General features: G+C 37.7%; 2 protein-coding genes and 1 long non-coding RNA gene across 7 annotated transcripts; 2 read left to right on the top strand and 1 right to left on the bottom strand.

Annotated features, from left to right (window-relative positions):
• Positions 1–2,590: 2,590 nt before the first annotated feature.
• On the bottom strand, positions 2,591–15,716 carry LOC146326621 (uncharacterized). The gene is made up of 4 exons (XR_014770610.1): positions 15,286–15,716; positions 13,777–13,844; positions 8,242–8,347; positions 2,591–2,625 (listed from the first exon to the last, which is right to left on the bottom strand). It is a non-coding gene; the product is annotated as an uncharacterized LOC146326621 (long non-coding RNA).
• arr3b (arrestin 3b, retinal (X-arrestin)) lies at positions 6,447–12,700 on the top strand. Its single transcript, XM_084718914.1, has 15 exons — positions 6,447–6,544; positions 7,444–7,471; positions 8,584–8,614; positions 8,770–8,830; positions 8,932–8,976; positions 9,341–9,534; positions 9,686–9,745; positions 9,836–9,912; positions 10,032–10,167; positions 10,272–10,356; positions 10,515–10,587; positions 10,861–10,998; positions 11,160–11,359; positions 11,467–11,828; positions 12,195–12,700. The coding sequence occupies exons 2-13, from the start codon at positions 7,464–7,466 to the stop codon at positions 11,239–11,241; spliced, it is 990 nt and encodes a 329-aa protein (XP_084575040.1). The 5' UTR covers positions 6,447–6,544; positions 7,444–7,463; the 3' UTR covers positions 11,242–11,359; positions 11,467–11,828; positions 12,195–12,700.
• Positions 14,111–26,473, top strand: rab41 (RAB41, member RAS oncogene family). 5 transcript variants are annotated; one of them, XR_014770609.1, is made up of 9 exons: positions 14,112–14,317; positions 15,723–15,781; positions 17,051–17,104; positions 17,421–17,526; positions 19,490–19,601; positions 21,035–21,128; positions 21,531–21,624; positions 23,070–23,136; positions 24,447–24,517. XR_014770609.1 is itself a non-coding variant. In XM_084718920.1 (8 exons), the coding sequence occupies exons 1-8, from the start codon at positions 14,239–14,241 to the stop codon at positions 24,509–24,511; spliced, it is 636 nt and encodes a 211-aa protein (XP_084575046.1). In that variant the 5' UTR covers positions 14,111–14,238; the 3' UTR covers positions 24,512–26,473. The 5 variants fall into 5 exon arrangements, 4 of the variants coding, with proteins under 4 accessions (XP_084575046.1, XP_084575044.1, XP_084575043.1 ...); XM_084718920.1 differs by lacking the exons at positions 17,421–17,526; positions 21,035–21,128 and adding an exon at positions 18,023–18,128 and having other exon boundaries at positions 14,111–14,317; positions 24,447–26,473; XM_084718918.1 differs by lacking the exon at positions 21,035–21,128 and having other exon boundaries at positions 14,116–14,317; positions 24,447–26,473.
• The last annotated feature ends 457 nt before the right edge of the window (positions 26,474–26,930 follow it).

Consider the following 26,930-nt stretch of genomic DNA (forward strand, 5'->3'; position numbering starts at 1 on the left):
CTATGAGCTCGCTACTGCACATGTGTAATTGACACAGATGTACAGTGTCATGCCAATGAGGCTGTAAAGCAGTGCTTTATGCTAAATGCTAACATCGACATGCTAACATGCTCACAATGACAATAAAAACATGATGGTGTTAAGCAGTTAATGTTTCGCTGTAATGTTTACCACTGTGATCATCTTAGTTTAGTGTTTTATGTTGCTAATTAGCACTGAACCCAACGTACTACTGAGGCAGATGGGAATGTTATTGGTTTTGAAAGCATTGGGTCATAAACTAGCCTGGAGATGAGACAAATCTGTCAAGCTCATGCTTTCATTTGCTCTGGTAGATATGTCTGGCCTCCGCTTTAGAATCGCAGTAGCCTTGGATCCATTCGGCCAATCACAACTGGTTATTTAATGAGGCAGGTTCTAGACAACGATTGACAAAGAAACATCCCTGGTCCAGATTGATAAGTCACATGTCACACGTTTCGTTGTCCTCATTGTTTGTAGGCCTATCTAACTGTGTCCAGTCACCAGATCCGTCCAGCTCACATCAGACTCCCAAAACTGGAAAAACTATCATACTAGTCAGTGTTGATCACATGCAAATCAAGATTCTGTTATTTCATTGCTTATTTCTTGCCTAAAGGAGCACATATCTTAGTCATAGACCGTATATTTATTCATGGATGGAGCTTCCAGGGGTGAAAAGAGAAGCCAATGCAGAAGTGCCTTAAACCTGCGTTCATTCTAATGGCGAGTAGAGGACAAATGACCCTACTTTTTACTTGATTTATGACCTCAGTAAACGGTTACATAACTAGTTTGGGTTACATTTAGAGTAAAATAGATGATAAAGCAACGTATGCTTTAGGGCAGGGGTTCCGTGTGATTGACAAGTCATTGTCAGTGAGTCTGTCCAGTGCAACACACAGGGTTCACAAAGCTCAGATCAAACTGTCAAACTAGATGATGCTGATCAAATATGAATCAAGATTATGACATTATGACTATGAGTCATTTACATCTCTCCACCATGTTGTGCTACCATGTTTCTACAGTAGCCCAGAACAGACAAACCAAAGATAACAGGCTCTCCAACACAGAGGCTGCAATCTGCAAACTCACTGCTAAATGACACCAAATCCTACACAGTGGTTCATTAAAAGGAAGGAATATAACATAAGAGATTTTTTTCATAACTGAGCAAGTTATGTTATGTGAGTTCTTTGGTTGAAAAAAAATCATATAGATTTCACTGAAGTTTGGTTAGAACAACTGAAAAATCTCTATTGTCTAAGCTGTTTGACAGAATACAATCTTTTGTGAAGATCTATCCCTGCTGGATGGCTGAGAACACACAATTTTTATTTTATCACGTTTGACATTCATGAAACAACAATTGTTCTCTAGCACTGATCTGGTTCCTCTCTCTTCACCATCCAGTCCCACCAAATGTTCTGCTTATGCAAGCAATGGATTGGACAGAATATTGACACAGACTCAGAGACAGCAAGATGCAATCCACTTCTAAGAACTGTCTGCTCTCTTTCATTTTCTATGCCGACTGTCAGATCAGATATTGAAGAGCTTTCCTGAGTACCTCCGTGGAAATACACAACATTACTCAAGATTATGTAATCAAGGCCAGGCAGCAAGCCAGGCCCTGATTATATAATATGCAAGTCAAAATACAGTGTATCTTAAATGTTAATAAGACTGCTGATTTATATTTAACACATTCAGTGTCATTAAAAGCACATCCACCAGAGCGTAAACTGGCTATATAAAATAAAACTGTAAATCAGCAAGTGTTTTTTTTTTTTCAGGAATAAAGCAAACACTTGACAGAAATGCTCTGAAGGTACTTATTTGTAGAGTTATGATTGTAAAAGAGCAACACCATCCCCCGGTAAGTCATGTAATGAATAAGAAATAGGTGGTAAGTATGGCCTCTGGCGGTGGATGACTGTGAGTAAGCTCCCTGTACCTGCCCAACATTTGATCAGAGGTCATCCTCAGCGTTTGTGTTTCAAGTGTGTCAATCATTCAAATCAGTGACTATAGCACCGCACATAGACAAATCTTTGTAGAAAGTTACACTGACACCCAGTTCACCATCAGTCATAAGGGAGCCCTGATTGGCTCCATCTAATAGAGTTTGTTGTTCTTGGCAACACACACTGCATCACTACCTCGATTTAGCAGCACACAGAAGACCGTGTTGTTAAGAAGACGTAATACCATGGTGCTGTAACGCACTGGGACTAGTCAGCAGTCCCTTTGAGCGACAACAATGTCGACTGTCTATATCAAGTGTCTGCCAAAAATGGCACCAGATTAACTGTAAGGGGCTTACGCGACCGTATATAACCTCACACAGCCAAAACTGGAAAAAGAAAACCCACTTCAGCGTGAAGAGGACGGAAAATAAGATTACCTGTAGTTTTTTCAGTGTGTTTATCCTGGATAGTATGGAAGTGGTATACAAAAATACAACTTAATGTAAACAGTGTCAACAAAAATACAGACCTGACATACACCATGTTGTAAATAGTACATCGCAATGATGTATTTACTTTGAATATGGTTAGTAATTACACTAACCTTAAAGCTGTCTTTATCCCAAGAGGCCTGTGAATAGAATTGACAGAGTGTGTTAAACCTTTTGTAATCAAATGTCCAGAAGGTGTAAAACTGTTTTAGTCTGCCTCAGCTCAGGTGTGGGTTGTATATCCAGTGAATGAATGACTGTCAGTGCCAGTAATAGAATACACAGAGTAGAACTTACAAGATGCATTTCAATTATTATATTAAACATGGTTGGGCAATATTATGACAATACTGTAGGGATGACTATTGGCGCTTTCACAAAATATTAACACAATGAGGTTTTTGATAAATAATCATGGATAATTTGGACATAATGATATGTAAATTAATGGTAAAGGCTAAATGCTAGGGCTGTACAATTACTCAAAATATTATTAAAAATTGGAATATGGCCAGATGCAATTTCTAAATCACAGAAGTTGAAGTTCTTTGATGAAGGAAAAATGTGTGAAAAAGTGTCATTATAATGAAACACTGCAGTGCTGCAGAGATGCCAACAAATTCTCCAGACGGTGCAGACCCCAACAAATGTCACATGATTATGACTTTAATACATTTAATTTTTTTTTAGTGAAAATGAAATTATATTAAAAGAAAATCCACTAATTTTGAATCATATTGCAATTGCAGTATCTGTCAAAAATAATTACAATATGATTTTTAATGATGGAAAATAACAGCACAGCTAGAACAGGCTTGTAAGTTAAGAAAATTACATTACATTACTGTAAAGCAGTCTTTAAAAAAAGGAAGAGAAAACACTTATGCTATATCACAGTATAACGACATCCAAAAACTAAGACAACGCAGAGTCTCGTATCACGATATCAAATTTTAAACACTTAAAACAGTATCTTTATGACAGAGATGGTAAAAGAGGTGCTGCTGCTGATTTTGCGCACAACCTGCATGAAAAGGCCTCATTTATATTTAGTCTGCATTATAATTTTACGTTACCTGGCGCACCAGCTGAGAGCTCAAATAAGACAGTGATCAAGCTTTGTGACTGACTAAAAGTAGTAGCTACTGTATTTCCATGGATAAACCTTTAAAAATTTCCAGTCAAAGCTGTATGATATCCTAACTGAAAAAACAAATCAAATCTCAGGAACATTATGCACACAACAACATTAAAACATCTGTCATAAAACTAATTATATGTAAAGACCCATTTTTAAAAGCGATTTTAGGACTGCTTTGTTTCTTTTCTAAACTTTCTTTTCCAGAGTCAGTCAGTTTTCAGTCTAGGCAACAGTTTGTACGACCATTTTCTGCCCAAACTGTGGCTGTGATTTTGGTGTTACATAAAAGCCTCATGTTTCAAATAAAGGAGCCATTGCTCCCACATATCACCACTCTTCCAAAAATAATTGTTTGCTTGAAATTCTTACAGTGACATCTGGTACACTACAGCAGCCTCTAAGACATGCTTTCCACAGTTCCTCAGCTTTTCTGTATTCCATTGCACCAACATTAATATCAGAGTCAAACATATAAGAGTGAAGTTAAATGTGGTGCACGAATGTAGAAAGATTAGAGAATCAGCTTTCATGTGGCTTGAAACTTGAAAAAGTCATTTACATGAGTACAAACTAATTTGATGTTTGCTATTTTTTTCATTGTCTTTTTTTCAGTTTTTGTTTTATGTGTTTTGTCACTGTTGGCTCTTTAGAATCACCTCAGTGGTTATCTGGTAATTCAAGATACGAACTGTTGTTCTTTTCCATTTTTAGTTACTAGAAAAGGAAAAAAGACAATTAAAAGGAAAAAGGGGGGAAAAAAAGAAAAGCAAAAAGCGTTTTGTAAAAAAAAATGTATTAAACTAAAAACATTAATTGTAAAAATAAATTATGTTGGTTTTGTAACTACTCTGAGAAGTTATCAGGTTCTCTATATATAATAATGATATTATAATTTGTATATATGAAGGAGGATCAGCTGTTTCTTTCTTTATACCCTTCAAAATTTTATTTTTCTGGGTTATTCTGTGTGTCTGTTGGTTGATCTGTGTTCATTGTTTTCCAGTTGTCTGTTGATTTATGCCATGTTTTGTTAAATACATTGAAAATTTAGGTAGTGTAGTGGTGCCTTGTTGTCCTCTTGTCTGGGCAGCTTTAAAGAGATCTCAGACCTTGTTCTCATATGACAGGGAGGCCAACACAAACATCCACCAATCTAATTCCTTATCCCTGATGGACAAGGTGCAACAATCCATCCATAAAACCCATCATCCAGCTCCTTCATTAATCAATCCATTACGCCTGGCATGAGGGAGTGCGAAGATCCTCCAACAATCCACCAGATGGATTTACCTCTATAGCTGAGTGCCAATTGAACCTTCTAAAAAAGGTCACAGACAAAGAATGTGGAAGACGTGACGACCAGGTCAATCAGTGCAATCACTCCTAATGAGGCATCAAAGTAAGACACTCAGGGAGTCCTTGTTGACTCGTAAAGTCAAAGGTTATGACCAGGGTGAAAAAAGCCAATGGACCATCAGTCTACATGCCTCAGACATTCTGATACACGTTACTACTAAACTGTGGAACTGATTGGTATGATCATTTAGTAAGTTGCATATTGATAGTAGCTGTTGCCTGCACAGCAGTAAGTCAGCAGGTCACTTTGGTTTCTGTAAACCTGCCACAGAGCACAGATTGCATAAAGCTTGGTAGAGAAGCCATCTGTCGTCCTGGCTACCATAACAACCGAAATCCAACTAATACCACTCCACTCTTGTCTAAGCTATAAGAAAGGAAGTCCTTGAACATTCACACACAGTCCATTCAGACAATCTTATCACCTTAGTGAGGCTCTGATAGCATTAAAACTATCTCACAGCTTGGAGCAAAGAGGTGAAATAATTACTTTATCGCCGTATTTCATCTTTTCATTCAAGTTTCTTCTATCACAGACACCAGGAAATCTTTACCCTCCAGGTCTTCTAATGTCAGTGGAAGTTTGCTATTTGCTCAACTGTTATTCATAAATTAGGTTTTCTTAAGAAAATTCTGTTTTTTCTAACATTTACTTACAACAAGATGGAAAGTAATAAAAAGTAGGGATGTTACAATACAAAACAATAAAAAGGCTATATCTGTTACAGCCACAATAATTGATTGATTAGTTGTCAGCTATTTAATTAATGATAACTATTTTGATAATTTATTGATTGGTTTGGATAACTTTTCATGAAAAACTCTGATTTCAGCTTCTTAAATGTGAATATTTTCTGGTTTCTTCACTTCTCGATGACAGTAAACTGAATATCTTTTGGTTGTGGACAAAACAAGACATTTGAGGACGTCATTTTGTGCTTTGAGAAACACTCTGATCAACATTTTTCACCATTGTCTGACATTTTATAGACCAAATAACTAATTGATTGATCAAAAAGTAACTGACAGATTAATCGATGATGAAAATAATTGTTAGTTGCAGCACAACTACTATTTCACTTATGATTATATTGTTGTTTCTGTACTAGAACATATGGAGGATCATATATGCAAAATATGGAGGAGTACACAATATTGGTCAGTACTGTAGGAAACGAGATTTATCTAAAAGCCGACCGAGACCAAGTGACCAACATACAGTTTCACTTGAGGACGTGGCCTGTGTAACACACTCCATACCTCTCCCACCCCCAAAACTGTCCACGTCTTTGAGATTATTCTTCTTAAGTCACATAACACAACATTATTTTTACACACCCTGTCGACCAAAACAGTAGTGTTCTAATGCATTAATTAGATTTTCCTCTAAAACAGCCTTCTTTGACAGGCTGGTAAGCTGAAGGGAGGGCTGAAATGTTGGGAGGTCATAGTATAAAAGCAAACGGGAGGCGGTGTTTGGCACTCGCACACACTACACGCTGTCACCAGTGACGGATTACAGGAGACAGCAGAGAAGACTCATTGACAGACCTGCGTGTAAGGTAAGGGAGCTGTTTCTCCTCCTGACCAACAGCACACTACACATACACTTAGAGAAAAACAAATCAACTTAATGACATTACAGTTTTTGCAGAGAGGAGCATTTTCTGAAAACTTATGAAATTCCTGACAGTCACAGGAACACATTACTTCAACTAGAGCTACAACAATTAGCTGATAAATTGATTAGTTGTGTTAACTATTAATCACCAACTATTTTGAAAATCAATTATTCACTTTGAGTCATTTAAAAAAAAAAAAAAAAAAAAAAAAAAGCCAAATTCACTGATTTGAGCTTCTCATATGTGAATATTTTCTGGTTTCATTATTTCTCTATGACAGCAAACTGAAAATCTTTGAGTTTTGACACTGGCAGACATCACATTAGAATTTGGGAAACACTGATCAACATGTTTCACCATATCACAGTTTATGGATAAAAAAACTAATTGAATAATCGCAAAAATAATCTAGACTTATCTATAATGAAAATAATTATTATTTGCAGCATTAGCTTCAACCACTCAAATTATATTTAAGATTATGCACGTGTGATGAATATTTTCAAGATGATTCAATCAATCAATAAAATTCTGTCACAAAATCAAGATGCACTCTTTTGATTAATTTACTCAGAAATTATACTTGGACTATGACACAACAGTTGTGACTTATTGATAAACTTCATCAGTGGTCCTTATGATTGAAACTCTTGGATTGATAAATCATGTAGAAAATTAAAAAGAGCAATGACACATCCTTTTATTATCTTTTTGGGGGGAAAAAAGCCTGTTTAAAAATAACAATAAACTAAAAATGACATTAAATCCAAAAGTGCGCCTAATTTATCAGTATCACATATTTTACTAACTCAGTCTTTTCATTTTTTTTTTATTTGCAGACCAGAACCTTGCCATCAACATGTCAAAGTGAGTATAAAGAGTTTCAACTTTTTTCACTCATTAATTGGACAGGTATTCTGACAGAATAACTAGTTTAAATCAGGTTAAAAAGAGGCTGTGGTATTAAATTATTTGCCACAAAAGAAATTTGATGAATCCAAGAAAACACCTATATGACGGTGATCATTTATGCATGTTTTCTATTAAAGAAAATTCCCAATACAAACAATCTTTGAAATATATTTTTACTCTATACAAAGTTAAACCTGACTAATTTAATGGAAACAAGAAGGGCCCAGGACCCATGCATGCAGAGATCAAAGTAGTTAGAACTTCACACAATTAAACATCTTGGCAGAGTCACGTACTACAGTTGGTGCATCTTCCACGGTATGGATAAATCCTGATTAAGATGGATTGTGTGGATTTGGTCTTGGAAGAGAGGTTTACGAGACAAAGGAAAAGTTTTAACAGGATTACTTGGCACACGCCCGAAAGGGGCAAAAACCACCGAGGATTACTTGTTTGTTCATGGCTACAAGCACAGAGGAAAGGGAGTGCAAGGTTATGTAATACTAGGAACATTAAGAGCTGCATCAAAATTTTACCAAGAAATTTTCGGCATTCAATATAACAGCTCTGCTCTCTGCAGCAACATGGGCTCAGTTGGAGAAATTCTCAGGAATATGCCACTGCCATGAGTCTAATCAAGTCAGCAATATACAGGAAACAGCTAATAAAAAAAAATGCTTATTTTTCATTTTGTATAGATGACGAAACATAATTTATTGACTTACCAACAAACAGTTGTGTCTTACGTCCAGATTAGACACTTGTGCCAGCAGGTGCCTTTCCATTCTGAGCACTAATCCATGGAGTAGGGTGGAGGGGTGGGGTGGTATCCTGTAATTGGAAATGACAACTATGGTAGGTGGTAGGTACACAACACTATTGCATAAGACCACTTTAGACGTGGGAAAAAATAAACTAATTTACTGTAGTGCAATGAGGAAGAATACTTGGACTTGGTCCTGAACATCATATGTTTTTATCGGATACATTCATTGAGCCTAAAAGCGTTCAAAAGTGTGACCTAACAGTCTGATTCAAGGTCTTTTTCCTTTTTTCTCTCTTTTCAGGGTATTTAAGAAGACCAGCGGCAATGGAAATGTAAGTGGCCTCTATAATATAGTCATTACAGGGCACCTCTTGAGTATAGGGAGGAGTGCAATTTGTATGTGGCTCTTCCAACTCCCAGAAATAACTCTCAAACTCTTGTAACCTCGACAGAGGAGTAACCGTTTTCCTCTCTGCTTTTCTCTCAGATTGCACTGTACTTGGGCAAGAGAGACTTTGTGGACCATTTGGACCGTGTGGATGTAGTTGGTGTGTGCCACAATGTCTGTTTATATATCCTTAAATCTGCACACATACAATAAAAGTGTATTTGTTAAATCTAATGCATTTGGTTTTCCTCTCATTTGCAGATGGTGTGATTAAAGTGGACCCTTCTGGTCTCAACGGCAGAAAAGGTATTTCTATCATAATCACTGCCAGTGATAAAAGGAATAGAACCAACATTTACGCAACAAAACTAAGACTGGGTTGCAACTAGGTCTGGGCATTGGTACTCAATACCTTTAAGGTATCGATCAAAATAACCCAGAAACAAGTAGTATTGAAACTCCAAACATCAAACGATCTCTTCATTCAAGCCTTTTAATATCCACATCTACAAAAAATTACTTTTTATATGATTTTGCTAATCATTGCAAGCTTTCATCATAAAGAAGAATGGGGGCAAACCATTATTTTCCTGGTTTAAAAGTTTAGTGTAGCATAATTTAAAGTTAAACCAAATAAAATTAAGCGTAAATATATCCTTTTCCATTGCAGTATTTGTCTACCTTGCTTGTGCCTTCCGCTATGGAAGCGAGGACTTGGATGTTATTGGGCTGTCCTTCAGGAGAGACATTTGGATCCAGCGTGTTCAGGTGTACCCACCTACAGGTGAAAACACAGCAAAAACACCAATGCAGGAATCCCTCATGAAGAAAGTTGGAGAGCAAGGATGTCCTTTCTCCTTCCAGGTGAGGATGCATAACTCGCTTACTCGTTATATATAACATATCAAATCACTCACAGTCAAATGTGAGATTGATCAACCACAGATCATGACTTCACATTTACTTTCCAGTCAGCACCTTCATTAATGAATGTGCCTTGTTTCTGCTTCTACAGTTGCCAACAGATCTGCCATGCTCAGTCGCCTTACAGCCAGGGCCAAATGATTCTGGCAAGGTACCACTACCATCCATGTTGATTAATTTTTATACACCTCTTTAAACGTCTGACAAACAAGACATTTACTTGGGTCTTGTTTTGTTGCAGGCCTGTGGCGTGGACTTTGAGGTTAAAGGATACGTTGCCAATGCAGCAAACAATGTAGATGAAGTCATTGAAAAGAAGTATGTATGCCCAAAGCAAAATCATACTCAGCCCAATCTTCTATTGCATCCTTATTCTGTAGCAGCACCTAAAGAGGGCTAACCCCGACTCTCTTTGCATCTGTTGTTCTGCTCTTCAGGGACACATGTCGCCTGATGATTCGCAAAATACAATTTGCACCAGCTAACAACAAGGCCGGACCCAAGGCTGAAATCACCAAGCAGTTTATGATGACTGACAAACCTGTTCACTTGGAGGCCTCCCTTGAAAAAGAGGTAACTTGAAGTCTGATATAAATTCATACTGTGCATGATATAAATTCATACTGTATAATATAACTATTACTAAAAGTTTCAAAATAAATTATTACTTTATTTAGATTTATTACCATGGAGATCCAATCACTGTCAAGGTAAAAATCAACAATGAAACTGCCAAGGTTGTGAAGAAAATCAAAGTCTCAGGTGAGAAAAGTTTGATTCAAGTTTAAGTCTTGATAAACTCTTTGTGTATAAGAGAAACAACAGAAAATAAATACGAGCAAAAAGTTCATTTCTGTCTGTATGTATATACACTCGTAGATTTTGACTGTTGATTCTAACAGAACTGTTTTTTCTTTTAGTTGAGCAGCTAACAAACGTGGTGCTCTACTCATCTGACACCTACACCAAGGCGGTCTGCACTGAGGAGTTTGGGTGAGGCTTTCACTATATCAAGTGAGGCTTATTAGCAAGATTGGAGTCTTTTCAGAGTCAGTTCAATTAATCTAGGAAGTCATTCACTGCCAAATTAAATATCTGGAAACCTATCCAATGAAAATATCTATACTGCTATTACTGAGAAAAGATGCTTTGTAATTTGTTAGCTTTCATTTTAAAAGTTTTTTTTAAAGTATGGATTGAGGAAACATGAATTGCCTGTTTTGACATGCATTATTATTTATTCATGCATTTCACTGCTATACACAGGGAGACAGTAAACGCCAACTCTACTTTTGAGAAGTCCTTCCAAATCACCCCTCTGCTGGCCAACAACAAAGAGAAGCGTGGTCTTGCTGTGGACGGACGGCTAAAAGATGAGGACACCCATCTAGCCTCCACCACCCTGTAAGCCACTCTCTCATAAAAGGGCTTACAGTGAGCTCTGGACAGGTTTTCATCCTCTTACCGAGTGGTGGCAATACAACTCTACATTGTGTCATCCACTTATCGTGTCTTAGACCAAATCCTCCAGCTCTGAACCGTAAACTATTCCTGTCTCCTCACAGGAGTCAAGGAGAAAAGGAGATGCAGGGAATCCTTATCTCCTATAAAGTCAAGGTCAATCTCATGGTGTCCAGTGGAGGGTAAGGCTTGACTGAATAAAAAATATTCATGCATACAAGACACTTTTACAACTTGTGTCAAATTGTGCAGAGACTAAATGTGTCTTTTATTGTTTAAGCCTGCTGGGTGGCTTAACAGGAAGGTAAATATTGATTTTCTTTCATTTGTTCATGTGTTACTAGTGTGAATAGTATATAAATTACTGTTCCATACACTTTAAATAATACTTTTTTTGTAATTTATTTTAAGTGATGTCACTGTGGAGCTTCCTCTGACTCTGATGTCACCAAAACCTGCAGGTGAGTGCAGTGTTTTTACATAAAATTGCCATTTATTTTTTTTTAAATGAGACTTTTCATTTAAACTAAAAAGTTAGTATTGAATATTCTTGAAGTGGTCTGATTAACATGTTTTATGTCATGTTTGTCCTCTTTTATCCTTTTATTGCGTGTCATCCTGAGCAGAAGTGTAAGTATAAAATAGTCTTTGTGAATAGACATGCATTAGCTAGTGGCTGTAATGTTTGTGACACGTTGCTGATATTTTTCTCCTCTGTGTGTTTGTGTGTTTTATGAACCACAGCACTTTGGATTAAAGCTTTTTTAGTTCAGGTGAGGTCTCCTTCGATTCACTACATTTTACATTGTTCACTTCTTCGAGGGCTACACATGTCTCTTCTATTAAATAAATATCTAATTTGAACACTATGATGTTAGATCTAGCTCATGATACATATCAATCATGCAGTCAAATGATTCTTTCCTTTGTAAAACAAGCATTTGTGTAATAAAAGTTATGAGTTCTTCTGAAAGAAGCATAGATGTGATAGCCCTTGAATGAGTGTACTGCTTCACCCTACAACCCTGTTGTATTTGTGTGAAATAATATTCCATATTATACATATGCAAAAGTAGTCTACATTATGTTTTAAAAATTCACAGTTGCATGTTACCTGATTGTCCATATCTTACAAACAGGACAGACATCTCAATTGAGACCACGGAAGGTTGAGACAACCAGCAAAGGAAAATCATCTCTTTGACGAGAGACCACAGAACACAAAAGAACTCAATAAAGAAAAACACAAAGTGTCAATGATTCACTATAATGCTCTTATTACAGCTGTACAAATACATATTTATTAGGTATAATCGCAAGAGCTTTATCACTGAAGAAGAGTATAAACTCTGTGTGACTTTTCTCTGAATGCTGTCATAGCATTGGAAAAAATAAACATGTATTGTACATATTTCTTTGTTAAAGCCAGGAAATGTTCCATAGTAGTCTATAGAGAGTAGACTTTTCTTTCCATGTGTTATGATACTAAACATGCAGAGTCGTGTGATGTCCTTACTCTTTACTGCTGTGTCATTAGAGCCATTATATATTATGACTGAATGGACAGCCGTGGGATGAATATTCCCAAAATACTTGTGTCACTCTTTATCAACGAGAGAAATAAATAAACACCTCGTTCTCCCAATTATTTCATAATGGGTTTTTTTTTCTCGCAGTATTATATTTATGTTTTGTTTTTAATTGGACTTTTTCTTGTTTTTTTTGTGAATATATTCTTATTCTGAATTTGATGCATGCAACATATTTCAAAAAAAGTTGACACAGGGGCAACAAAAGACTTGGAAAAGTTGTGAAACACTCTAAAAACACCCGTTTGGAACATTCCACACATACGCAGGTTAATTGGTAACAGTTGACATCATGATTGGGTATGAAAGGGACATCGACATCAAGCAAGGATGGCTGAGTTTCACCACTTTGTGAAAAAATGTGTGGGCAAACAGTCCAACTTTTTAAGAATGTTTCTCAACACACAGTTGCAAGGAATTAAAATCATTAAATGATTCAGAGAATCCAGAGAAATCTCTGCATGTAAGAGGCAAGGCCAAAAACCAACACTGAATGCCTGTGACCTTTGATCACTAAGGCAGCACTGCATTAAAACCTGACATGACTATACAGGACACTACATGGGCTCAGGAACACACCAGAAATCTGTTGTTTGTAAGAACAGTTCATTGCTGCATCTACAAATGCAAGCTAGGACGCCATCATGCAAAGCAAAAGCCATATATCAACAACATCCTGACACACAGCTGACTCCTCTGGGCCGGAGCTGAACCGAGATGGACTAACACAAAGTGGAAAAGTGTGCTGTGATCTAACAGGTTTTGGAGAAACATATGCTTCCATCAAGATGATGTCTTTTTCAGAGACATCCTTGCTTATTTCAGCAAGACGATGCCAAGACACACTCCACATGTTGTAACATCATAGTAAAAGAGTTTGGGTGCCAGACTGTTCTGCTATACACTTTTATTTTTGTGTTAAATGTTTTTGTTTCATTCTGGATTAAAATTAATACTCAATGTCTCTCTCTCTCTCTCTCTCTCTCACACACACACACACACACACACACACACACACTGTTCTAAAAGGTTCCTTTGAGCAGCTGTAAGGTAAAAGGTAAAGTACTGCTCTGAATCATATAGCTAAAGATAATATAAAAAAACCCTTTCACATGGGAAAATTGTGACTCACATTGAAAACCACTGGTGTAGGGACCCTTCCTCTTCGTCTGCCTCTTTCCTTTCACGTTGCTGTAATGTCTAAACAAGCAGACACACTAACATTAGTAAAATTTCAGCAGCAAAATCTCAGTAACCTTATTGTGGTTGAGTAATATTTCAGTAGGCCTTATATTGTGCAAATGTACTCCTTCTATCCAGCCAAAATCTACTAAACATTATTTTGATCGACACATAAGTAAAATAGCAATAGATTCTAAAAAATATTATGAACATATGATAAGGATTTACGGTACCATTGCAATATCTGTTGTCTCTCACCGTTTGCCTCTTGGTTGCGCTATTTCACTTCTGTACGTTTAACAAAACAATAGCGCTGGCTAGTGCAGGATAAAGATACACTACTTGCTCCTCTCCGGTCTAGACATCACATCATTAGCTAAGTCTGCTAGTTAGCTGTTTATTTTTGGACAAAATGTCAACCACGACTGGCGGCGGAGAGTTTGGCAACCCTCTACGAAAGTTCAAGCTCGTCTTTCTGGGCGAACAGAGTGGTAAGCAGAGAGCGGTGTGCTTGAACGGAGTGCTAATGTGGTCCGATGTGAGGAATATGTTAGAAGAAGTGGCTAAGATTAACGTAGCTAACTAGCTTTTCTTGCTAGTTGCTGCTGGCTAGCAGGATGAAGTTACCGACCAGACATGAATGGGCAGTAATGATACAAAGCGAGATGTTTATACATCAGTGTCAATAATGTGTTTAAGAGAGAAAAAGGTAGCAAAAGCATGATGGACATAACATTTTTCTGACTCGTGATGATGTCATTGCATAGCTGGCTACAGTAAACCGCTAAGCTAGCCAAACATCTCGCTCTTCGTCGTAGCGATAAATGCCAATAATAAAAAGAATTGCCGTTTTGAGTCATTAACATTTGTGATTCAACTACAAACTCTTCCGTTGCCAAATTAAAGCAATGGTCCTTGCCCTTACTGTGACCATTAGTTTGTGATGCATCAGCATCATCTAACTAGCGTAACTGTAGCTAACGGTAGCTGGCTAACTACTTTCAGCTAGCAGTTAGTTCTGCTAGGCGGTCGTGTGTAGAAGGGAACCTAAGATTTGCAAAGCTCTCGCGACATTTGTATGCACCAATTTTCCATCATATACATCATACAGGGTAGTTGTGTCTTATAATGTGACATTCCTCTGGTTAAGATCTGCTCAGGTTTAGGTACATGAAATTCCTGGTTTGGGTTTGGGAAAGATCATGATCTAGATGTATAAAAAAAGATCATTCTCGCGAGAGCTGTCGCGGATCTGGGGTTTCCTTCTACGCACGACCGTGCTAGGTTGAAATACACTAGCAGTAACGTTTGATAAAATTGACATTCGCTACCTATTTGAACGCTAATATGGCCTTCAATAGTTTGTTACGAATGATTTGCTTCCAAACAGAAGACCGCGTATACGTGAAAGAAATCAAATTAATCGACATTTGTCAGTGTGTAGCGCTCCTCAACTCACTAGCTGTTAGCATCTTACGGCAGCATCTTGCAGAGCCACGTCGGCCAGTGAGTCCAGACCAGTCGGCCTTTTCCCCGACCATTTAACGTCAGCTCACAGAGGCTGACACTGACAGTACTGTGCGACTGTATTTTAGGGGTGAAATTTATAATATCGCAGTGACAGCTTATCACGAAGGAAAAAATGTGAAAAGTTGAGCCTTTTTAATTTTTCCAAAATTTGTGGCTCCACCCATAGTGCCAGCTCAGCGTGTGGGTTCAGCAGTCCACATATTGCATCAATGAGAACAGCAATATACTCACTATGTGCTGTCACTGAGTCATTTTTAATTATTTATTTTTTACCAATTATGCAATGTGTTAATGTTGATATATTTGGGTATTGTAAAATATGCTTTTCAATTAAATTTTTAAGTGTCTCTTACTGTGTTTGTGCAGTTGGGAAGACCTCACTCATCACCAGGTTTATGTATGACAGTTTCGACAACACTTATCAGGTAATAATTTATGTTTATCATCACAATGTGACACAGACTTGGTGTGCCAAGGCAAGGGCTACACAGTTAATTGAAATATTATTGATATATGTCCAAGTGCAATATTTAAATCACAGAAGCTGTACTTTTTTGATAAAGGAAAACTGTGACAAAATAGCGCTATAACAAAGTACTGTAGTACTGCAGAGATGCTCTTGCCTACAAAACCTCCAGCGAAAAGTCCAGTAGAAATGATCATCCCCACTTACCATGATTGCTGTCAGCCTTACAATAACTGCAGCTCCAGCAAGGCGCTGATTAATTGTATTCTAATCAATGTATGGTGACATTTTCAGAAGAAATATTCAGACTTGTTAAGCACAGGTATATGTGATAACATTAGTTAAGCTTTTCATGATCCTCCAGATCCCTTGTTAGTGTGCATGATGACATACTGCAGAATGATATTGGGAACACCCAAATGGAACAGAGTCATTGTTCATGTTTTTAGTTCCTTCTGTGCCATTCCTACAACAAGTTAAAATGTTGTGGAAAAAAGGTCTATAGATAGTGCTTAATGTAGCAGAGCGCCGGTGCTGGCTGCCAGCACAACCGGCCAACTACTTATTTAAATTCAGTTGGCTACTTTATTAGGCTATTATATAATTTTTTTTATTCCAATAAAAGAGATTCAGTTAACAAGTTGCGATTCACTATGCTTTTCAACAAAAAGCCTCTGCTTCAAAACAATGTGAAGATAATTACAGAAAAACATGCCTCTGTGCCTGCATCAGTCCTGTCCCAGCATGCTCTACATGTATGTGTGAGAGTGTGCTGCATCCTGCCACGTAGAGATCAAAGTCGTCTTCAGCGTTTGCCAAATATTACAAAATAACTGATGACAGATTGCACAGACAGGGAACATCCTCAATAGACAGGCAATTTCAGAACAAAAATAAATTAGAAAACACCAGTGGCAGCAACTTAATGATTACAAAGAAAACATTAAGAAAGACCACTGAAACGCTGCATTTTCTATGTAAGTCACGCAGACAGGCTTAATGAATGAGTTATGTTTATTTACATTGCAGAGCCATCTCTTAAGACGCATTGCAAACACCTGTGCAGCTGGCTACTTTTTCCTACTGGCTGCCTATTCTATATCCGTGTGGAAAACCCTGAAATACGATGTGATCAAACACCTTAGTCTAATGATTTTTTTTTTTAGATATAGACATTATGCAAGAATTGTGCTTATAACAGTCTTTTGGTGCAATTATTGTTTTACAGGCAACAATTGGTATTGACTTTTTGTCAAAAACCATGTACCTAGAAGATCGCACGGTAAGCCCTGTACAATTTATTGTCATTCTTATCATTTCCATTGGTGTAGTTTTAAAACTGCTAGAAAAGCTTAAAGCATGCATGTGCTTATTTTGTAGTAGCCACCATTTATTTCCCTTTCATCATTTCACATTGGATTTTTTTGTTGTTGTTTCTTTTTTCTTTTTTTTTACATAATCATAAAATTTATCATTTTGTTAGACGTGATCATGTTTTTAGTTCCCATCATTATTTCAAGTTTTTGTTTTCCTTCCGTCCCCTGGCTCGGTCATGAAATGCTCCCCCCTTTCCACATTCATTTCACGGCTGGCCACAGATACGGTTGCAGCTCTGGGATACAGCCGGACAGGAGCGTTTCCGCAGCCTCATCCCCAGTTACATCCGAGACTCAGCCGCTGCTGTGGTGGTTTATGACATAGCCAGTAGGTATCATGGCCTTGCCTCACCTCCTTGTCCTTCGTTTTGTATGTAGAAGGGCAAAAAACACATTTACTAGCCTGGCAAACCTCACTGGACAGTGTGATGAGACTGTTTGCATGAGCCACAGTGATACTAAAGCATTTCTTAAGGATTGTCCAGGGGGGTCTGTGCTTTCTAAATTCTGTTGCATATGAGGCTGATGGAAGGAATAACAGAAAAATTGTCTTCAGATGTCACCTCATGAGCAGAGATCCTCTAACAGCCTGAATAATGATCCAACAGGGGCTCTTTTTACATGTCTTTGCATGCCGGTCATCTCCAACCCTGCTGCATTTGAATGATTCTCTTCATTCTTCCATAAAAAGGCCATTTTCATCTTTGCTGCTTGGCTTGCAGTTCCTTTATGTCTGTCCTCCTCTTCTCCACTTTCTTGTTCTGCCTTTCCCCTCTTTATCTCCACCTCCTTCCCCTTTTCTTCCCCTCCGCTCCAATCCTCAGGTCCGGCTCCAGCTTTGGGACACTGCTGGACAGGAGCGTTTTCGTAGCCTAATTCCCAGCTACATCCGTGACTCTACCATTGCCGTGGTTGTTTATGACATCACCAGTGAGTCAGGGCTGTACTCTAACCTTTCTGTAGGGGTCTAGAGCAACTGGAAGGAAACTATCTTGGCATAGTTATTACTTTACAACTTTCTGCTAATAACTTTTGAAATCTTTTTAAAGTATATTTCCTTTCTTCAAGCTTCTCTTCTCAGTATGGTTGCTTACTAACACGACTACTCTGCATAAAGATGCTCTGCCTTTTTAATGGAGAGTAATACCTGCTTATGCACACTTTTAACTATAGATAGAATACCAAATGTTGCATGTCTTTTGGGACTAAGATTGACAAGAATATTGATACTGTAGTACTTTTTCAATACCACGTGTTTAAAACTATATAATATGCATAAATTACAGTATTATATGAAGCTCATTCAAGACCTCAGTTCATAGAACTTTATCACAGTTGTCATTTTGACATGCGATAGTGGGGTGAACACAGGTTTTACCAATGATACTAATTTACACAGACATCACACAACAAACGCTCATCTCTACGCCACATGGAATCAAAAAACACCTTTATACAGCCGCGCCAGTGTGATTTTACACATCATGCCGGAGTCGCAGAATCAAAAGAAGCGCGACTTAACATGACAGCAGCGTGTCGTGTGACCACTGCTCCGGTCAACAAGTGATTCAGCTCCTCTGCTCTTTTTTAATCACACGTAGAGCTGATAACCTCATGAATTTATAACGTAAAGCTTTTTATGTGGTCCTAGATGAATGGAGCGTAGCTTCCTCTGCAACTTGTGTGATGATCTGTGGGAAGGATATCTCGTCTGTCTGTGTGTCTGGTTAGTGCTTACAGTGTTGTGGATGCACTGAGCAGACACATACAGATGGGAGAGATACCCCATAATGTATGCATAACTTTTACACAGAATGGTGAGGCAGAATAGCAGTGCAACATTGTCAAATGGGGGCTTAAGGTTCTGATTCATTTAGATCAAATAGAGTCTGGGTGCTGTTATTGTGTGTGTTGGCTCCCTGGAAAGGCTCTGTTACACTAAATGGAACAGGTCCTTAATTAGTATCATTAGTAGCACCTGTGTTTACCCATCTATTGATATCAATAAATATGGCTGCTGTGAAAAGGGTTTATTGTTCTGCCTGAAATTTGTCTTACAGCATAGCAAAACCAGAGAGTGTTACGTGACTTTTTCTGTACTAGTACTGTGTGCAGGTTGTTAATACGGACTTTTTTCCTTTTTGTCGTGGTATCGAAAGAGGTATTGAGTATCACTTTTTGTTTTGTTTTTTGACTAGTATTGTATCTAAGTTTCAAATTCTGGCATTGTGACAACTTTGTTTGGGGCTACACAGTAATTTTGTGTGTGTTTTCTTTTTTCTCCTCCACAGATCTTAATTCATTCCAGCAAACTTCAAAGTGGATTGATGATGTTAGAACAGAGAGAGGAAGTGATGTCATTATCATGCTTGTTGGGAACAAAACAGACTTGGCGGATAAAAGGTACATGGTTGTGTGAGATGTGTGAAAGATTATAGTTATATTTTAAATTCTGTTTACAATGATTGATAGACTGTAAGTTGATCATTCTACTACAATTAGAAAATAGGTGGCATCAGGTATTATTAAGCAGGCTCCAATCAATCAACCACCGATCATTATCAGCCAATATTTGTTCTAAATAGTTTGATCAGTGGTCTTGAAAAAGGCTGATCATATCCACCTAAATGTTTGCGCCAAAATAGTTATGCTGGAAAACACTATGCTAAGAATCTCTACCACATCTTGTTGCCATTTAGGCGCATGGCTTCTGTCTTCTGCTGTCTCTGTTGGAGTTTGCCCCACACACACATTAACATGGAGTCCATGGTGCTTTCAAGTGCACCTCATGAACTCTGAAATCTTTACTCAAATGGCCACAAAAGTTGTTTAAAATGGGAAAGTCTATTTCTTTGTTATTTCCCTTTGTTTAAATACAAAGGCCTACATCTGTCATTACTTTCTTCTTCTGTCACTACAGCATTTTTAATAAGTAGATGCTAAAATTTTAACAATATTTTTATTTTATTTCTACATAGGCAGATGTTTAAATTCCAAAGTACTTATGTGATCATTTTCAAGTTGTTTTATACTTAAATCTACTACAAGGAACTGCCATATTTTGTTGATTTTAGAGGCCCCTGTGGACAAAAGTGGTAATGTTTTTGCTGCAATAACCACAAAATACGGCATCAAAAATAAAGTTATCTAAATAACAAAAAAATCTCACCCTGCTTCCTTTTATGTCTAATGTACTGTAACTTTGTCTGGGAAAATGTAAGTACAGGCTCATTTCATCTGATTTCAAGTAGACACTGACCTGGACGCAGGTATTAAGAATAACTATATAGAAATAGGAAATCTTTTTGCAGATTGTCTCTGTAATTTATGAAGGTCCTATAGAGCCATCAGTAATAAACTGAGATCGTTTCATAGCCAGTGAATACTCCTTGTAATAGCTTTAATACTCTGTGTTGTTAAAAATAGATATAAATATGATCAGTGATCGGTATGAGTTGATACTCCAAAGACTGGTGATCGGCCCCAAAAATTCTGATCGCAGCACCCTTAAGTATCAGCATATAAACTCTGCCTAAGCCTGGAATCCCACTTTTCTTCCCTTCAGTGCATCTCATCCAATTTTGACTTTTATCATCCCTTGGTATTTTTGCATACTCCAGCCTTTTTATTAGTGATTTAAGTACCTTTATTTCTATATTTTTATTTCTTATGATTTGATCATATTTCTGTTCTGCCTTTTTTTCTTTGCTTTACTTTTTTGTTCCCTTTCCTGCTCTGTTCTCTCCATGTCATTTTGATTTTTTTTTTTTGTGTTTCCCTCAACACCACACTCCACACCACTCCCCTCCCCACCTCCCTTCCCGGGACCATGGCAGGCAAGTTTCTGTTGAGGCGGCAGAGAGGAAAGCTCGTGAGCTCAATGTGATGTACATAGAGACCAGTGCCAAGGCTGGCTATAACGTCAAACAGGTTGGTGTCCAGCGACAGCTGCTGTAATACAGACAGTCATGATGTCTTTTAGGTCAGGGAGGCCGACCTGTGCCATCTGGGATGTACAACCCCTCCATGTGTTCATTATATGGATCAGAGTGTGGCTGTTGACTGAATGAGTGATTTCGTTTTTTCATGCTGCTTCATCTCTACTCAGCACAGCAGCTTCTCTCCCTTTATCTTCCTCTCTGTCTGTCTGTCTGTGTGTGTTATAACTAAACTAACCTCTCTTCTCCTTTTCACTCAAAACAAGATTCTGTGTTGAGCTCTCTCTGTTTCTCTCTCCATCTCCTCTCTCTCCTTTTCGCTCGTCTTCTTTGCATTTCTTTCCATTATCTGTCTGTTCGTCCATCTCCCCCCCTTCTGCTTCTACCTGAGCAGACAGATCACCACGGAGGAGGGCGAGCAGAGAGCTAAGGAACTGAATGTCATGTTCATTGAAACCAGCGCAAAGACTGGCTACAATGTCAAACAGGTAGAGAATCTGCTCTCTCGAGGTAGTTGAGCTAATTCTGCCATCAAAGTCTACACTAACTCTTTCCGCCTCCTTTTTCCCCTGTTGTGGCATCATGACATGTCTTAGCATCTTCAGTACATACTGTATCAGCTGTGTTTTCCCCCACAGGCTTTGCTTTTAGATGTTTCAGTATTACTTCACTTGGTCTGCACAGGTTTACTGCTGCTGCTGTGTTTATGTTTGCTCAAGTACTTTTTACGTGTGATTCACTAAAACTTCTGCAGCTTTCAAAATGTTTCTGTGAATATAATGGATTTGTTCTGTGGAGGAGGTTAGCACGACGACCTTCACTTTCATGCTGTTCTCTAAAGTTGCAATTACAATCACTTTTTGAATCACTGCTTTAGCTGCTTGTTGTGTTTGCTTCTTATTCAATAAAATTAGGGCTGCACAATTAATTGAAATATTATTGAAATTACAATACGGCCAAGTATAATATCCAAATCACAGAAGCTGCTGTGTTTCTGATGAAGCTAAAATGTGCAACAAACAGCATTATGATGAAGTACTGCAGTACATCAGAGATGCCTACAAATGCCATATAGATCTTATTCTCAAGATGTAAGAAAACATCAGGAAAACATTGTCTGTTAAACATCTCAACAAATGGCATATCATAATGACTTTTTTTGCACTGGGAATGAAAATTTTGAAGCAAATTGGTTATTCCCACTAATTTTGAATTGTATCATAATTGCAATATCTGTCAAAATAGTTGTAGTATGATTTCTGTTCCATATCATGCAGCCCTAAATAAAATACATGATTTGGGAGTTATATTATATTGCCTATTTGACAATAGGGGTGGGTGATATCTCTATATATACAGGAGGCAATGTACATACATACAATGTACATTTGTCCATCTGAGAGTCCTCTGTAGTGTTTATATTGAAGTAACTATCCCTTCAGTATTTCTGATTGTAGGATGACATTACATGAATGTAAATACCTTAATAGACATTTTTCACAGCAGCCATTTTAACATGAACAGTAGAGTAAACAAAGGTATTACCAGAGTCGGGGTCCTGCTCTTGAGCACGTTGGTTCACTGGAAAGGCCCTGCTACACACACGTGAACAGGACCTCAATTAGTATCATTGGAGACATATTTGTTAACCCCGCTGCTTCCTATCAATATGGCTGCACTGAAAAAGGTTTATTATTTCACGGATGAACAGTTTCTCAATTAAATTTTCAGAAATTGCCTACATGACAAAATACATCAGTGTGACAGAAGATTTTATCCAAATTGCCCACCCCTTTTTGACAGCATTTCACTTTATATCCAGTTCTAGCAAGACCTTTTCAAATGTGCTCAACCATTAAATCTTCTCTTTTTTTCTTTCTTTTTTTTTTTTTTTTGTATTTGTTTGTTTTTGTTTTTGTTTTGTTTTTTATAGCTGTTCCGTCGTGTTGCTGCTGCATTGCCTGGGATGGACAGCACACCAGAGAAAAGCAAAGAGGACAGTATCCTTTTTAAAGCTGCCTCAACAGAAACTGTTGTTGTGCTTTTGTCAGCTTATTATTAGTGATAGACAGATTAAATGGCATTGCCCCATCCCTGCGCTCGCAAAGGTTTGATTAACAAAAAATGTGTGCAGATGCATCTGCAAGCAACCTTGTAACTGTGGCTGCTGTAAAGCGATGTTAGCGCTCCCCCTTGTGAGTTTTGGGGAGGTCATGAAAACATCAGTTCCAATCTCCGTACTATAACTTAAAGGCATCCTGCTATTCATTTCCTCAGCATTTAGCAAAGATGGATGATGGTAGCTAACATGTTTTTCCTATGGTGGTCTGGTAGCTCAGGTGATAGAGCGTTTGCCCCAAGTACTGAGGCTGTGAGTCCTCTGCAGCGGCTGTTGGTTCCACCTACCTACTGCTGCAGGTGGATTTTTTCTCATATTTTTCTCATCATCTTAAATGACAGCAAATCCATCTAAAACTGTTTCTGGTTGATGTTAAGATATTGTTGTTTCTGACCATGTATATTAGATTATAGTGAGCATGGAATAATAAAATTATACATCCCTTTTCTTTGCGATATATTGCTGGGGCGATTCGTCAGCATAATTGACTTAATCAGTTAAGGACATGCGTTGATTTGCATAACGTGCTTGAGCACCTTGCAGTGAACTGCTGCGCCCAGTCAAGGGTTGACACAGTTAATAAAATAATGTGTCACACCAATCCTTTTGAATTTGGGGTGCAGTGTTTTTTTTATCAGGCATCTGACAAATGGAGTCTATGATACAGCATGGAAATTAAAATAATTTTAAAATATGCCACTATTCTTGTTATTCTAATGTGCTTTATGTGTCTCCTTTTCCAGATTATGATTGAATAACATAGTCTGCCAAGTTTTTGATATTTTTATTTGGAATTATAATAATAGAGAAATAAAAAAAAATATCCTTGGTATATTCAATAAATTAGCCATTAGATCAGTTTATAAATCAGAAAAATAATGGTTAGATTAATCGTTTAAAAAATTAGCTGCAGCCTTATATATCAGCAGTAAGCCTCCTACTAAATATTGACATCAGCTATTGAAAAACCCATATCAGTCAACAGCTAGTCATTATTGCCATGGCTTTAATATCTAAGAGTATGAAATCTAGCAAGCGGGTAACAAGTGCCTCTTAGTTTTTACCTGCTGCAGAAAAGAGAGAACATTCTGCCTGATATGAGATGAGATGTCTGCCTGATAACACTGCAGAAAATGCTGAAGTGAAATGTGCAAATTCATCAATGTTATTGCTTAACTCGGATCCTCTCAGTGATCGACATCAAACTGGAGAAACAGCCAGAGATGACTGTCACCGAGAGCAGCTGCTCATGCTAGTACACCTCACCCTCACCCAGCCTGTCTCCTCCCCACCAACAGCTTGTCTCTCAGTGGCCACTCTCTCCACCCTTGGCTCACTGCCATTGGGATGGAGGACCTGTCTTTTTTTCTTTCTCCCCGTTTCAACTCAGTGACTTTTCAGAGTAACCGTGTGGATGTGCATTACTGTATTGAAACAGATTATCTGGAAAAAAAAAATGGTTAAAAAGTAAACATTTAAAACAAGGAATAAGTTAAATGATATGTTCAGATTTTCATCCAGTTGCATGGCATTATATAGGATTGCAGACTGACATAGCTAACTGCTCATGAGTTATTGCACAGTTCGGAATCTTAGTGCTGTTACTCTCGTCATTGTTGTAAAGTAAAACTGCTTGGGATTATTTAAATGACTCTGCAAGGTTGAGTTCTCAGCCCATCGTATTTTCCTTTTTTATTTTAAATGGAGAGTTTGCCTAAAACTATTTCTTAACTTTGTCTTATTTTGAGGAAGTAGAGACAGGAACTTGCCAGTGAATTTACATCATTGCTAACCCTCATGTTGCTACATTAGGCTCAAATGGACCCTTTATACTGAAGAGGGCCCGTTCTTTAGACGTTGTTTAGATCTAACACTTCTGTAGGCTTAAACTGCCAAATCCAACAGTGTGTTAGTAACCAAATTTACTTAATTTGATACCTTATTGAAAACAGTGCCACAAAAGGGATGTGTAACCAAGTAAATAATAAACATAAATATCCTTTTTCATCAAAGGGACGCCATCCCACATTCATTAGAAAGGCTACTAACCTGAGGCTATGTCTGCATAAAAACTATAGCAACTGTCTTTCCGATGTTGTTAAATTAGCTGCACGCATACTAACATGTCTGAGGAGGAGTTTTCAGTTATTAGACCCCCCCTCCCCCCAATGTAGGAAATAAAAAAAGCCAGTGTTTAGTTTTTCCACACTGATGGAAAGTTGTCACTTTGGTCGCTATGACGTACCCACCATCTCATCAATAAACTTGTGTTGTGTTAATTACACTATTGCAAGAACATGCAGCATGCTCACCATGCAGGATTTATATGGATAAGAACACAGATGCCTTGCTTGTTTGTTCACCAACGTTGTGCACTGAATCAAGCCACAATATTGTAAAATATAAAAGAAGCCTGCTGACTGGTTCATGGCTTCACTAGTTGTTTTGTAGAGCTGGTAGATTAAGAGTTTGTCCTCAGATACAGCTAACGCTTACTAACACCCCTTGCTGTAAAAAGTGCAGAGAAGTTAGTTGCAGTATCCTTTTGCTGTATTGCTATTGCCTGTGTAGGGACTGTTGGTTTTATGTGTTTTATTTATTTTGTAACTTGGACATACAGATAACATTGTATGCTTGACCAAAAGTGCAGAAGCTGACACGCATGTTGAAAATTTATTTTATTTATTGTTTGCGTGTCTGCTGGGACTCCACCTAAAAGGCGACATTTAGGCCCCCCGGTAATGTTTTTTCCTGTCACACTGCTAGAAAAACGATTTTTTTTGCAGTGTGTGTAGTCAGTAACTTGGTTTACAGTCGCAGGTAAAGACCGCACCGTCTTCAGACACACACACACACACACACAGAGTTTAACACAAACCAACTAACTAGCCATAGCACAACAAAAGACACTGGTCATTTTGCTGTAGCTTGTTTTGAAATGTTTTAAAATGGATTTCAAAAATGTAAGTATTCAATTACATCAAACAACCATTTTAACATGAGCAGCTCTTCTATTACTTGTCACTGACTAAATACTCAGCTTTGTGCTATTCTGAATTGTGTCTGTCCATTTGAAATATGCTGTCTACTCGTGTTTAGCAACGTTTGTGTGAATAATGTACTATTACTATCTGATGTATAAAAAGGAGAGTTAATGAAACACAAGTGTAGGCCTATCACATGGAATAAAATAAAGATATTTCACCAAAATTTAACAACTGTGATCTCTTTCTTTTTATTATTTGGTATCAGTCTTGTGGCGTTTTCATATTTCTCTCATTTCAGTTGTTATGTGTCAAATTATACAGCATCTGAGTTGAATGCAAGCAAACTTGTGTTGCCAAAGTAGACTGAAAGTACTCATTGGGTAATAAATCACAGGCATGAACTGTTACAACAGAAAGGTGTGGCTAAGTATGACTGTGAGATTGCACTATACACACTTAGTACTGCTTCTTTGTTAATATACGTCTTTCACCAAAAGCTATTGAAAGCATGTGATTAAAAACTAATATCATAAAGAAATTTTATTTCTGAGATTTAACATATTTGCACATTTATACAGGATTTATTTGAATATTTTCATATCTAGATCTTCTGCAGTACTTATGTATGAGTGTGTGGGTGTATGTTTTCTACACATGGCTGGAAAAGAAAAAGTGTTTTCATGGTCAT

Source organism: Lutjanus erythropterus, chromosome 5, assembly GCF_056507025.1.
Source record: "Lutjanus erythropterus isolate fLutEry1 chromosome 5, fLutEry1.hap2, whole genome shotgun sequence".
Classification (NCBI taxonomy): Eukaryota; Metazoa; Chordata; class Actinopteri; order Lutjaniformes; family Lutjanidae; genus Lutjanus; species Lutjanus erythropterus.